The following is a 14,754-nucleotide window of genomic DNA, read 5'->3' on the forward strand; positions in this document are numbered from 1 at the left end:
CAGTAAAAATCCCTCTACAGTCTGATTCATCTCCACCAGCAGCAGCAGCAGCCGCCAGCTCAACAGGAGAGGATATGAGTCAATGAGACATCACCACTTATACACACTCATGAGAGGACCCCCTTACACACACACCTACCCACACACACACACACACACACACACCTACCCACACACACACACACACACACACATATATATGTATTTATATTTTAAAAAGCTGGGAGGTGGCGGACACACATATGTAAGTTTTCCAAAATGACTAAGAAAGCGGAACAACATCCAGAACAAAGTTCTACTAAAATCAGTAAGTTCTAATAAACTTAATATTTAGAATGAAGGTCTAATAAAATTAATATACAGAATTAAGGTCTAATAAATTTAATACTTAGAATAAAGTTATAATATAATTAAGATTTAAAATGAAGGTCTAATAAAATTAATATTCAAAATGAAGTTCTAATAAAAATATTTAAAATGAAGTTCTAATAAAATGAACATTTAGAATGAAGTTCAAATAAAATAAAATACCAAATGAAATTCTAATAAAATTAATATATAGAATGAAGGTTTAATAAAATGAACATTTAGAATAAAGTTCTAATAAAATTAATATTCAGAATGAAGGTCTAATAAAATTTATATTTAGAATGAAGTTCAATACAATTAATATTTAGAATGAAGTTTTAATAAAATTAATATTTAAAATGAAGTTCTAATAAAATGAACATTTAGAATGAAGTTCTAGTAAATTAATATTTAAAATTAAGTTCTAATAAAATTAATTTTTAGAAAGAAGTCCTAATAAAAATAAACATCCAGAATGAAGTTCTATAAAATAAACATCCAGTATTAACTTCTAATTAAATGAATATTCAGGATGAAGTCATAATAAAATTTGTACTGGTAATGCATCAAATTGCCTCATATATCCTGTGTATGTATGTATACGTATAGAGGTCATCTTCAGTCATTTATTTATCAAAAAATTAACCAATTACAGTAAATATTATTTAAAAAGACATGTCAGTATCTCTGTACTGGGCATCAAGGAGATATCTGGAACCAAACTTTGTTATTCAAACTAGCTCACAAGATATCAACAACATTTTTGAAATCTGCAAATTCTCGCAAATTTTTTTTACTATATTTAGATTTCTTTGCATTCTAATGTTACATAGTGTTTTACTGGAGAAACACACTTATGGTTTAAAACAATGTGCTTTTGCACTGTACAAATACAAAGAGTCTGGATGCAATCAACGTTCCAGTTCGTCCCAAAGGTGCTCAGTGGGGTTGAGGCCAGGGCTCTGTACAGGTCACCAAACTTCTATTTCAAATTAATAGCTGTTACAGTTGTCTGGGGCAGATCTAGCAGGGCAGAACTTTCACAAACTGGCTTGTGGCAGAGGCAGCATCCTATGCAGCCGTTTAGTCACCGTGCTCTTCAATATGACCCATTCTACTGCCAGTGTCTGTGTATCGAGACTGCAAGGCTACTTGCTTAATTTTATACACCTGTTAGCAATGGGTGAGGCTGAAACACCTGAACTCAATAATTAGGAGGCATGTCCACATACTTTTGGCCATACAGTGTAAGTATGAATGATACAGATATATGCTTACTCGAAAAGAAAAAGTCTTTTCTTCTTTTGAGAAGTTACCATTCTTGACATAATAACACACACACACACACACACACACACACACACACACACACACACACACACACACACACGCTAATGCTGCTGTTTATAGGAAGCCACCCACGAAACCCCCACTACTACCACTACTGGTACTACCAGTAACCACAGGAAGTATCTCCTTGCTATGACTCAACAGGCACACACTCAGTTTTGGCACGTGCCCTGTAGCTGAAATACAGTCTGCTACTGTAAAACAAAGCCACGACTCGAGTCTTACTCACGGAACATAAAACACGGCGCAGGACTGAGCACAACACAGTCCTCTGATGATGTAATGTGCGACAGATCCACGCTGGAAGAAACTTGAGACGTCTAATATCTCAGACATCTCCGTTAACTTCAACCTTCTGCCCTCCCGCTCTGGATTGGGGAAGTCCCTCGTCCTTAGGGACTTTCCGTCTTCGCTACCGTCTATTATTACAAAAGAGGGACGCCCTCATCTCCACTGCAGCGCCTGTGATTGTGTTCTCACTTAAAAAAATCACAACGACACATAAAAGATTCATGGATTTGTTTGCGACTACTGTTGTGTGTGAAATGTCAACACAAGAAAGAAAAGCAGTGAATTAACACCAGAGCCACCTTTGAACATCAGAGCAAACAAAGCTCCCGTCATAATGGATAAAAAATTAAATACAAATTTGAGGCACTGCAACCAATTAGGGGAGCGCAACCTACTGGAGATACGCTTGAGAACTGACTCTGAGTCGCTCCTGAGAGACTTGAGACGTGATTCAGACTCACCCCTCAAGGACTTGACCTCAAAGTCTTAAAACCTGACTCAGATCCGCATCTCAGAGACTCGGAACTCGACTTGACTCAAGGCTTGATTTAGACTCGCTCCTCAGAGACTCAAGACCTGGCTTGAACTCTGCTCAGAGATGCAAGACTCAACTTGGACTCTCACCTCAGAGTCCTGAGACTCGACTTGGACCATCACCTCAAACTTGAGACTCAACTTGGACTCTCACCTCAGAGTCTTGAGACTCAACTTGGACCCTCACCTCAAACTTGAGACTCGACTCGGACTCTCACCTCAGAAACTCGAGACTTGACTTGGACTTTCGCCTCAAAGACAACACAGGACTCTACTTGGACTCATACCTCATGGACTTGAGACTCGAATCGGACTTGCATCTTAGTGATTTGAGACTTGACTCGGAATCTCACTCAAAAACTACTCAGACTTGCACTCCAGAGACATGCGACTTGACTCAGACTTGCATTCTGGAGACTTGAGACTCAACACCAACTTGCGCAAAGTGAGTAGTGAACAGTTCTGTGATATACACTAGTACAGATGAGTCTACAGCACTGGTTTAGGACCAGAGGGTATCAATTTGTGCCTCTAGTGCTGATGGATCCCCCGAAACCAATCATATGTGCCTGACCCCAGTCTCAGCTCTGATGACAGTTAATGGTGATCGCTGGTTGAGTCACCAAATTGTCCCCTCACGTCTGTTTTTCATGCAGTATTCAAGTCAGCCAATATCCTCTGTAGCCTGCTGCCTGGAAAATACCCCCACCATGTTGAGTACAATTTGTGATGGAATATGGAAGAAAACTGAAAAATTCTGACTCACGGCCATCTTGCCACGTGTCCGCACTTTGTTAGCTCACTAGAAGAAATTTTTTCTTCTATATATAGTATTTGAAGCACAACCCTGCCTCATCAAACCGAGGCAGGTGATTCCAGTCCAGTGGTGTTTATTAAAGCCCACAGTTGCTATTGCATTATCATTAACCCCTTAAAATCCCAGACTTATTACACACTTAGGTTTATTACTCAGAAACCTCAGTGCAAACTGGTTGAGCTATTCTTAGGTTATAGAAGTGTGTAATTAAACTTTGGGCATGCCGGTGGGCCCTGGCCATTTAAGAGGTCAGGGTTGACTGACCTGTGATAGCTATCCAGACCACTATACACCAAATGATTGCGTTCATGCGAGTATGTGCTACACAACTCTCATGATTTTATTCCAAAATTGGAAATGTGTCTGTGTGCCATGCACCCGTCCCTCAGGCCCCGATAACAGCTGCGTGAGCTAGCGGGGAGGCGGGGCCCGAATCCCGAAAACCGCTCCGCATCTCGGCCGCCTGGGTCAAACGTAAGGTGCTGTCTAGCGGCCTCGATGCAGAACAGGAAGCAGAACCTGGGCGGCGGAGCTCAGGACTCATGTTCCGCCTTCTTGCCTCTCGTAGCTGTCTTTGTGGTCGTGCTACAGTCTGCGACCCGTAAATCACTTTGAAACGTCGTTTGGTGGAAGGCCGGCATAATATGCCTCTCTTTCCCTCAGTAGGCATAGAGAGACCAGAGAGAGAGGAACCACAAGGCCGCAGAGGAGAAGACAAGATGGCTGACGTCTTTATTTTGTGTTTTGAGGTTTATATAACAAAATATCCATTTTTTGTTATAATAAAGTACCACCTCTGCATCTCCACTCCGCCTTCCTCTTGTCCTATTCACCCCGCCAAGGTGTCACACACTGTCATCTATAAACACAGACTAAATTACAGACACAATTCAGGCTTCACAAAGGCTGCTAGTGTTTAACCTATGCAACATTCTTTTGAGGTAAGTAGATTTATTTGTTAATCAAACTGTTCCTTTAAGTGTGATATTCAAAGCCAAGGCCCGCAGGTTTCCAAGCAAGGGATCTGCATGCAGCTTGACAACCTTATGTAAAACTCATGTCATTTAGCAGAAACAGTAGCACTTGAAAAGTCAAACACATCCACCTTGTGTTTCCACTAACTGGCCACTTTATTAGAAACGCCTACCTTGTGCTTCCACTAACTGGCCAGTTTATTAGAAACACCCACCTCGTGATTCCACTAACTGGCCACTTTATTAGAAACACCCACCTTGCGCTTCCATTAACTGGCCACTTTATTAGAAACACCTACCCCCTTTACTCAACTCATCACCGGTTAGTTTCAGATCACAGGGCTGCTGTTGTCCAGATGTTATTTGGGTGGTGGATCATTTTCAGCCCAGCAGTGTTTCTGTGGTTTTTATACACTGCTATGTTGAGAGTGGACCACCACCCAAAAATATCCATACTCTGACCACTGATGAAGGACTAGAAGATGAAACTGAGCATCAACAGATGAGCTGCAGTCTCTGACTGCACACCAGCAAGGTGGAGCTACAAAGGAGGGGTTTCTGATAAAGTGGCCAGGTGGTATATATTGTACAGATGTGAGTAAGAATAATATAATTCTGACGCTCAGGTGTGAATCTGCTCACCTTGCCCCAATCCCTTTGACTCCCGTTGGTGGCTGAAGGCATCTTGGCCTTTTTCTTACTGGTCTTCAGCTTCTCACCTGCCTTCACCACCTCACTGGTGTCATTCTTACAGGTGGGGCAGTACCTGAACACACACACACACACACACAGACACACACACACACATAAACAGAACATCGGTTTGTATCTGCATGTTTTCCCATTTAAGTTAGCATATTGTTATGAGTGTTTCCATACAATAGGGCATATGTACTTAATAAACATGGGACATATTTTGTTACATATACATATTTGAACCATTCTACTGAATTGGCTCCAACTGCGCTCCCACAGTAAAAAAATAATATTTAGTATTCAATACAAAGAATTCAGACCACAGATATTTACAAGGACTATGGTCCCAAAGTCTGAAAATAAGTGTGGAACATTAATAATCGTCATATTTTCTGCAGTGCAGCACTTTTTAGTGTTTGAATGAAAAAAATGTTGATTTTATTTCATTCGTTTTGATAAAATAAACACAATTAAGGTACAGGGTCACTCAAAGTAAAAGGATTTTAGTCTAACGTCCCAAATGACTTTGAGCATCAAATACACACCAGTCCTCGTCGTCGGGGACGGTGGACAGTGGGGGGTTGAGGCAGTACAGGTGGAAGGCCATGTTACACTCATCACACAGCAGCTGCATGTGCGCGTCCTGCTTCCCTCCACAAACACAGCATGAACAGAAACGGCACTCCGCATCCGGATCCGCCTTACAGTGCTTACACTCCGGACCACTCTTACCTGATAAACACACACATACACAAACACACACACACACACACACACACATTTAATACATGACATATATCAACTTCGTAGGAAACTTTATTGGGAAGTTTTTCAATTTCTTTATTATTTAAATGTTGCTTTTTGGCTGAAGCAGATACCTCCAATGGTCATTTCATGTTTCAGAGTTAAAGCCGTTTAATGGACACAAGTTTCTTTAAGGTCAACATTTAACACCTTTACCATGAAACAAGCAGGTAAAGATCTGAAAACTGAACCCAAACAGCTGGTAATGATCAATATTAATCACCTATAAGATCAGAGCTCTGAAAATCCTCAGGCTGAGTCTCAGACGCCTCACTGCTCCCTATAGAGTCACTATGAGTTATGAAGTTTAGTCTTTTCCACCCAAATGTTGGTCTTTATCCAGTATGAATCGTCTCTCATGGCTGAATCCAGAGTGGTTCTCTGTGAGACTCTGAGCTCTGTTTAGATCAGTAGCCGTTAGTTTAAGACCTGCGTGCTGCTCTTTGTTGGAGACGGAGCCGTTTGAGATTCTGCCTCAAACAGTTGGTAGCAGTGCTGAGTCACCTGACCTGAATACTGCACGCTGATTGGCTGAGCAGAGTTATGGGAACAGCGCTGGAGTTTGACCGTTTCTGCTGTAAAGCGTGAACTTGCCATGCCTTGATCATGAACAATAACGGCTTTGACTAATACATATGTATATATATATATATATATATATATATATTTATATCATATATATAAAATAAGTTAACAAATCAAATCAAATATAGCAAAAAATATGGCATTGTTTTGCAAATTTTAGTGCACAATTTCTGTTTACTTGTTGAGTTTAAGGGTATTTGGCGAAACAAAACATACAGTATAAAATGGGCCATGACTTTTGCACAGGCCACATTTTATGTTTTTGTTTTTTCTATTATGGTAAATTCAGCAAATAAACAGTAGTTGTGTATTAAAGTGTGCAGTAGTGTGTTCTCTGTAGAGGACGTGTTAACTTATTCACACTTAGAAAATCAACAAAAATCAGTCTGTATTAACGTGACTGTATTTGTGTGTGTGTGTGTGTGTGTGTGTGTGTGTGTGTGTACGTTTGAACTGGCCGTCAGTGAGAGACAGTGGAGGAGCTCCAGGTTTTTCTATACGGTAGATCTCGTCCAGAAACTGCAGCTTACAGTCACCAATCACATTGCCTGGACCGCTGCAAAGCAACCAGTCAGAGGAAGGACAGTGTCGGGTGATAATACAACACACATTGAAGCATTCAGAGTCTGTGCAGGGTGTAAACTGGACAGTGGAGGTGTCAGTAACACTCTAACTTAGCTTAGGTGGTGGTGGGGGTTGGATATGGTATGCATATTCATTAGTATGTGCATTCTTAATGAGCGTAAAGCTTTCGAGATGTTCCTATGCCATTTTTAGCTGTAGTTTCTACTAATTTTCTACTAATACACAGTAATATATATTGATACATAAAAGTAAATAAAATATTTAACAATTTTTAAACATAACATTAATTTATTATTTATTATTATCTGAATTCCAGCTTTATAGCTACTTTAACTGACAGCCAGTTTAGTACAAACTACCAAACAACTACCAGCTCCGTCATTTCCCCTCACATATTAACGAAGCCTGAGGTGCAGCTACGCCCCCTGCGATCTTACCCAAGTACGATTTTGGCGCGGACCTCCTTCTTGGTCCTGGAGATGTGGTTGAGCGCTGTGATTTCAGCGTCGTACCAGAAGCCCCTCTCCTCGGGCAGCTCCAGGTTGTAGTTGACCATCACCACCTGGCCCACTTCCAGCTGCTCGAAGCGCAGCAGCGTCCGGGCCCGTGGGCGCACATCCTCCGCGTTCATCTCCACCACCCCGTTCTCCGGGTAACTGCAGACACAGAGCAGAGCGAAAACCATCAGCCTTCCGAACTGTGACTGACACGGTGGCGTTTCATACAACCACATTTCACTTACATTGCGCAATGTCACTGATGTTTTCAGATCTGATCAGCTTGATTTTCTCCTCTCTCTCAGAGATGAAAGCTTTAAGTGCTGTTTATCTGATGGGGGCAGTTTTGGGGTCGACCAGGTCTTCCAGGTGGTTGTTATGAGGCACATTTTCTCTGGAGCTTTTAATCAGTTTTTGTTATATAAGTTATATACTATGTAATATATAGACAGGAAGTGTACTCAATTTTGAGTGTGTGATGCAGAGCCAGTTCAATTTAATCACAACTCCAGATTTGGAAACTCCTGTTTTTCACTTATTCTCTTTTGACTTTGCTTTGCTGGAAATGAACTAAAGGAAGCGACGTCTCTGACTTCAGCACAGCACTGTAGCTGAATGAGAAGCCTGCATGAGCCCAGCTCATATAATACAGTCTCATACAAGCTTACAGTATCTGCACACACACACACACACACACACACACACACACACACACACACACACAGTTCTGCTTTGTGCCTTAGGAAAGAATCCAGTGTGTGTGGAATCACATTGATATTCAGAACATGATTATACAGAAAGAGAGAGAGAGAGAGAGAGAGAGAGAGAGAGAGAGAGAGAGAGATGGGGCACATAGAAAGTGAGAAAGCGAGTGGAGAGAGAGAACAAAGAGGAGAGAGACAGACAGCGTGAGAGAGAATGAGAAAGAGTGGAGAGAAAGACAAAAGAGAGACAGACAGAGCTGAAAAACAGAGTGAGCGAAGAGAGAAGAGATACAGAAAGGGAGAGAAAAAGGGACATTTACAGAGAGACTGAGGTGAGTGAGTGAGTGAGAGTGAGTAAGTGAGAGAGTGTGAGTGAGTGAGTGAGAGTGTGAGTGAGTGAGTGAGACTGAGTGAGAGAGAGTGTGAGTGAGTGAGAGTGAGTGAGTGTGTGTGTGAGTGAGTGAGTGAGTGAGTGAGAGAGACTATGTGAGAGAGTGTGCGTGAGTGAGAGTGTGAGTGAGTGAGTGAGTGAGTGAGTGAGAGTGAGTTAGTGAGTGTGTGAGTGAGAGTTAGTGAGTGAGTGTGTGAGTGAGTCCGAGAGTGTGAGAGTAAGTGAGTGAGTGAGTGAGTGTGAGTGAGAGAGACTGAGTAAGTGAGAGTGTGTGAGTGAGAGTGTGAGTGAGTGAGTGAGTGAGAGAGAGTGTGAGTTAGTGAGTGAGTGAGAGAGTGTGAGTGAGTGAGTGAGTGAGAGTGTGAGTGAGTGAGTGAGTGAGAGTGAGTTAGTGAGTGTGTGAGTGAGTGAGAGTGTGAGTAAGTGAGTGAGTGAGAGAGTGTGAGTGTGAGTGAGTGAGACTGAGTAAGTGAGAGTGTGTGAGAGAGTGTGAGTGAGTGAGTGAGTGAGAGTGTGAGTTAGTGAGTGAGTGAGAGAGAGTGTGAGTGAGTGAGTGAGAGTGTGAGTTAGTGAGTGAGTGAGTGAGTGAGAGAGAGTGTGAGTGAGTGAGTGAGAGTGTGAGTTAGTGAGTGTGAGAGTGTGAGTGAGTGAGTGAGTGTGAGTGAGTGAGTGAGTGTGAGTGAGTGAGTGAGTGAGTGAGTGTGAGTGAGTGAGTGAGTGTGAGTTAGTGAGTGAGTGAGTGAGTCAGAGTGTGAGTAAGTGAGTGAGTGAGCGAGAGAGTGTGAGTGAGTGAATAAGTGAGTGAGTGAGAGTGTGAGTGAGAGAGAGTGTGAGTGAGTGAGTGAGTGTGAGTGAGAGAGTGAGTGAGTGAGTGTGAGTGAGTGAGTGAGTGGGTGAGAGAGAGTGTGAGTGAGTGAGTGAGAGAGAGTGTGAGTGAATGAATGAATAAGTGAGTGAGTGAGTGAGTGAGAGAGAGCGTGAGTGAATGAATGAATAAGTGAGTGAGTGAGTGAGTGAGTGAGAGTGTGAGTGAGTGAGAGTGAGAGTGAATGAATGAACAAGTGAGTGAGTGAGTGAGTAAATGAGAGAGAGTATGAGTGAGTGAGAGAGAGTGTGAGTGAGTGAGTGAGTGAGAGAGAGTGTGAGTGAGTGAGTGAGAGAGAGTGTGAGTGAGTGAGAGAGAGTGTGAGTGAGTGAGTGAGTGAGAGAGAGTGTGAGTGAGTGAGTGAGAGTGTGAGTGAATGAATGAATAAGTGAGTGAGTGAGTGAGTGAGAGAGAGTGTGAGTGAGTGAGTGAGTGAGTGAGAGAGAGTGTGAGTGAGTGAGTGAGTGGATGGTAGTGGTCTTTAAAGCAGATGTTGGCTCTGCATCACACACTCAAAATTGAGTACACTTCCTGTCTATATACATATATATATATCTAAGTTATATAGTATATAACTTACATAACAAAAACTGATTAAAAGTTCCAGAGAAAGTGTTCCTCCTAACAACCACCTGTAAGACCTGGTAGACCCCAAAATTGCCCCCATCAGATAAATGGCACTTAAAGCTTTCATCTTTGAGAGAGAGGAGAAAATCAAGCTGAACGATGGACTGACCACCCCAGAGTCCAGACCTCAACACCACTGAATGTGTTTGATTACTTCAGAAAATCATCAACCAGCTTCTAAGACTGAACTTTGGAGGTGTGTCTGCAGATTCTTTGAGGAACTGAAAAGAAAATGTAATGTATATGTAATATAATATTTAGCTCTGCTAAAGCCTGAGTACACTGATAAATCAAACTGATCAGTTATTAGTGACATGGCACAGCATTTTAAATAATAATTTAAATAAACAGATCATTTGCAAAATTCCCTTAGCAATTAATGCTACATCAGTGAAACTAACTGATAGCACCCACAAGCAATTCCTATCAATTCCTATCAAAGTATACAGTAATTCCGTATACCAGGATATTAAATACGCATGGTAACGTTATTGTGGAATTAAATCAAAATAAAAAAAGGTGAAAACTGACATTCCACCCAGCTTGGAGGAGTTTTCATTGAAATAATGAGACGTTTTCAGAAAGATTCACCATAAAACTGCAAAACAAAATAAAGTACCAAGTGATAAATCGCCGCTGTTGGAACAAAACCTCCCATCTCCATTTTTGTCGTTTTCAGTCTTTGACATAATTTGAAAATACCTATTGTTCTTTACACTGTGTGTAAATTTAATGATGAATGGACCAAAAGAAACGGCCCAAAATGACTTGGAAAGACGTCTGGTTCCATTGACTTACATTAAAAGTAGAGTAGGTTTTTTCCTTCTCCCGTAAAGTTACCATTTTGGAGATACGAGGTTTTCTATCGACAGCACTGAAATATACTCTGGCTGAGTATCTGTTAAATGTGAAGGCTGGAGCTGCGTAGTGTTGAAATATTAACATCATTTGACCAAATTTGCACCTTTGTCTACAGCCAGTGTTCAGGCGTTGGAAAGAGATACTGCTGAACACTGTATGGCCAAAATTCTGTGGCCTAATAATACGGTTCAGGTGTTTTAGATACACCAATTGCTAACAGGTGTATATAATCAAGCACATAGCCTTGCGGCCTCCCTAGACAAACGCTGGCAGTTCAGCCACAAAGCTGTAGACTACATACAAACAAGTAGCACACAGTGCATAAACAATTGGTTAGCAATTAGCTGCCGGATAATTAATAATTGGTTATTTGAGTGTGGTAAAATTTGCATTCTTAGCCTGCACACAGCGTTTACGGGTTGGAAGGAGATACCGCTGAACACCAGAGTGGACTCTGAGGATGAATGGAGTGGGGAGAGAAAGAGAGAGAGGCTGATTCTCTCTTTTTTGGGCTAAGAGGATTACAGGGACCCAGACTGGGTGGAACAGCAGTTGTTTAAGCGAGCGCCACACACACACTCACACTGCTGGGCTGCATTAACCCATCAGTTAGCACTCTTCAGCAGAACGAAAGTAACCCATTCGAGATGATACAGGCTGTAATTTGTTAGTCTGTAATAATAATCCTCAGTAATTCAGTGTCTGATGTTGTGTCTCTTGTTGTGCAAATATTAGTGCTATCAAGGAGCGTTAATAATGTTTTAACGCAATAAACGTAACGCCACTAACTTTTTTCATGTTGTTAACACATCATCCAGGTCTGATATAGAAACACAGATTTGGTTTCAGGTAGGCCAGCAGAGCAGTCGTTTTGGGGCGTACGGACTGCACCTGTTAAACTGTACAGCAGTTTAAAAAAGGTAGCTCCCAAATTATACTTGAGCCACACCCATTGCTAGCAGGTGTATAAAATCAAGCATATAGCCTTGCAGCCTCCATAGACACACACTGGCAGTAGGGGGTCGTACTGGAGAGCTCAATGACTTTAAACATGGTGCTGTCATTTCTGCCCTAGACAACTGTAAGTGCTATTATCGTGAAACAGAAGCATCTAGGAGCAACAACAGCTCAGCCACGACGCGGCAGACCACGCAAACTTAAAGAGGGGCTGCCGAGTGCTGACGTGTGTAGTGCCTAAAAATCCTCTGTTGAATCACTCACTACAGAGTTCCTAACTGCCTCTGGAGGCAGCATCGGCACAAGAATTGTGCGTCGGAGCTTCATGAAATGGGTCTCCATGGCTGAGCAGCTGCACACAAGCCTATTATCACTTTGCTCAATGCCAAGCGTCGGCTGGAGGGGTGTAAAGCGCCTCCACTGGACTCTGGATCAGTGGAACCGTGTTCTCTGGAGTGATGAATCAGCTTCTCTATCTGTCAGTCTGATGATGAGTCTGGGTTTGGTGGATGTCAGGAGAACGTTACCTACCGGAATGCAGAGCCAACAGTAGAGTAAATCATTCCTAGACCACTTTATCCTGATCTGCTCTACTGTATTCTACTGTCAGATCGACTCTGCTCTACTCTACTTTGTTCTATTCTACTTCACTCTATTCAACCACACTGAATTCTATTCTATTGAACTGTACTGTTCTATTATAATCTATTCATTGCCATTCCACTATATTCTTCTCCACTTTGTTCTATTCTATTCTACTTCACTCTATTCTACTCTTTCCTGTTCTGTTTACTCTCCACTCTATTCTATTCTTCTTCACTTCACCCCATTCTTATTCACTCTATTCTATTGTTTTCTATACTATTCTTCTCCACTCTGTTCTATTATTTGCTACTCTATTCTTTTCACTTCTATTCAATTCTCCACTCTGTTCTATTCTTTTGTATTCTTTTCCTCTCCACTCTGTTCTATTCTTCTCTACTCAGTCCTATTCTTTTCCACTCAATTCTATTCTTTCATCTTCACTCTATTCAATTCTTTTCTATTCCATTCTTCCCCACTGTATTTTTCTCCAATCCATTCTATTTGTTTCTATTCTATTGTTCTTCTCCATTCTATTCTTGTCCACTCCACTCTATTCTATGTTTCTGTTCTATTCTTCTCCATTCCATTGTTTCTATTCTATTCTTCCCCTCTATATTTCTATTGTTGTCCACTCTATTCCGTTGTTGTCCACTCTGTTCTATTTCTTTCTGTTCTATTCTTCTCCTTTCCATTTTATGTTTCAATTCTACTCTTCCCCTCTATATTCTATTGTTGTCCACTTTACTCTATTTGTTTCTATGCTATTCTTCTCCACTCCACTCTATTCTTGTCCACTCTATTCTTTTCCACTCTATTCTACTGTTGTCAACTCTATTCTATTCTCCAATTTATTCTATTCTTCTCCACTCTGATATTCTCCACTCCATTCTATTCTTCACTCTTTTCTATTCTATTTGTCTCCACTCCACTCTTCTCTACTCTATTCTTCTCCACTCCATTCTATTTATTTCTATTCTATTCCTCTCCACTCCATTCTATTTATTTCTATTCTATTCCACTCTTTTCTATTCTTCTCCACTCCATTCTATTTTTCTCCACTCCACTCTTTTCTATTCCATTCTATTCTATTCCACTCAACTCTCTTCTACTGTTCTATACTGTACTCTATTCTATGCTCCACACTATTCTCTTCTATTGTATTCAACTGTACTCTATTCTATTCTATTCTTGTCACAGGCTAAACTTCCTGGCTTGCTGTAGTAAAGCTGTTGGCTTCTATTTCAATCTGAGCCGTCAGTAATGAAGAACATCTCTCTCTTTCTCTTTGTGTGTTCTGATAGAGCTCTGATGGGCGTAATTTCACTCTAAAAGATGTTCTGAGTGCCTCCTGGTTGGGTTTTGAGATGTTTTGTAGATCAGAAGGTGCAGCTCCCGGAGGATAAAGGCACCCTGCTGCAGAAAACAGCGGCGGATTCTTCGACATCAGAAACGAACGTTTTTACGACGTCTTCTTAGAAACTCTGTCCACAATTTCCATCCCAAACAGGTGGTTTGCATTTCTGACGAGCTGTTTTCCTCTCGCAAATTATACCACACACACACACACACAACCACAACATACACGAGGCGCGGAAAAACTCGCTCTCCCACACACTCAGCGCTCGGCAGGACAACAAAAAAGGCGACTTAACCCTCCAAAGACCGACTAACATTTGTTATACTGAATAATACATTATATATTTTATATAATAACTAAAATAGCTATGATAATTGTATTTTAATAAGTACTGATGGATTATAGACATCGATATATTCTCATTACTGTGTCTCGCTTCTGTAAACGCGTCCCAGATTCAACGATGAAAGTTTGTGTGATTGGTGAATATTTTTCTGTATGCGCGCGTTACAGCGTGAAAAAGAAAGAAGCGCTCGCCGCTCCCGAGAACTCGCTCGTCTCCATGGAAACAGCTCACTCTGAATGAATTTGCCGCGGAGTGGAAAAAAATAAGAAGAAAAGAGAGAAAAAGAAAAGATGAGTCTGAATTCTTCCTCTCTGTTAGCTCAGGGCAGAAATCCGAGAAGGACGGACTGCGGTTTTTAACGAGCGCTCGCAGCCGACAAACAGCCGTCAAGCTACAGCGAACTGGGTGTACGAGCAATAAAACACACTGAGAGAGAGAGAGAAGAGGGAAAAGAGAGAGGAGAAAGAAATAAAGGAGAGAAAAGAGAGTAAGAAAGAGAGATGCAGTGATACCGAAAGAGAGAGGGGAGAGAGAGATAGTGAAAGAGGGAGCAGGATAGAGAAAGTGAGTAAAAAAGAGA

General features: G+C 41.5%; 1 protein-coding gene across 1 annotated transcript in view; it reads right to left on the reverse strand.

Annotated features, from left to right (window-relative positions):
• LOC118819686 (E3 ubiquitin-protein ligase UHRF2-like) overlaps positions 1-14,754 on the reverse strand; it is a 90,617-nt gene that overhangs the window by 20,787 nt on the left and 55,076 nt on the right. The window contains exons 4-7 of the mRNA XM_036587531.1: positions 7,422-7,640; positions 6,846-6,955; positions 5,556-5,742; positions 4,957-5,080 (exon numbers count right to left, since the gene is read on the reverse strand). Coding sequence (XP_036443424.1) covers positions 4,957-5,080; positions 5,556-5,742; positions 6,846-6,955; positions 7,422-7,640 — 640 coding nt within the window. The remainder of the gene's footprint in view (positions 1-4,956; positions 5,081-5,555; positions 5,743-6,845; positions 6,956-7,421; positions 7,641-14,754) is intronic.

The sequence above is a fragment of the Colossoma macropomum genome, unplaced genomic scaffold, assembly GCF_904425465.1.
Source record: "Colossoma macropomum unplaced genomic scaffold, Colossoma_macropomum, whole genome shotgun sequence".
Classification (NCBI taxonomy): Eukaryota; Metazoa; Chordata; class Actinopteri; order Characiformes; family Serrasalmidae; genus Colossoma; species Colossoma macropomum.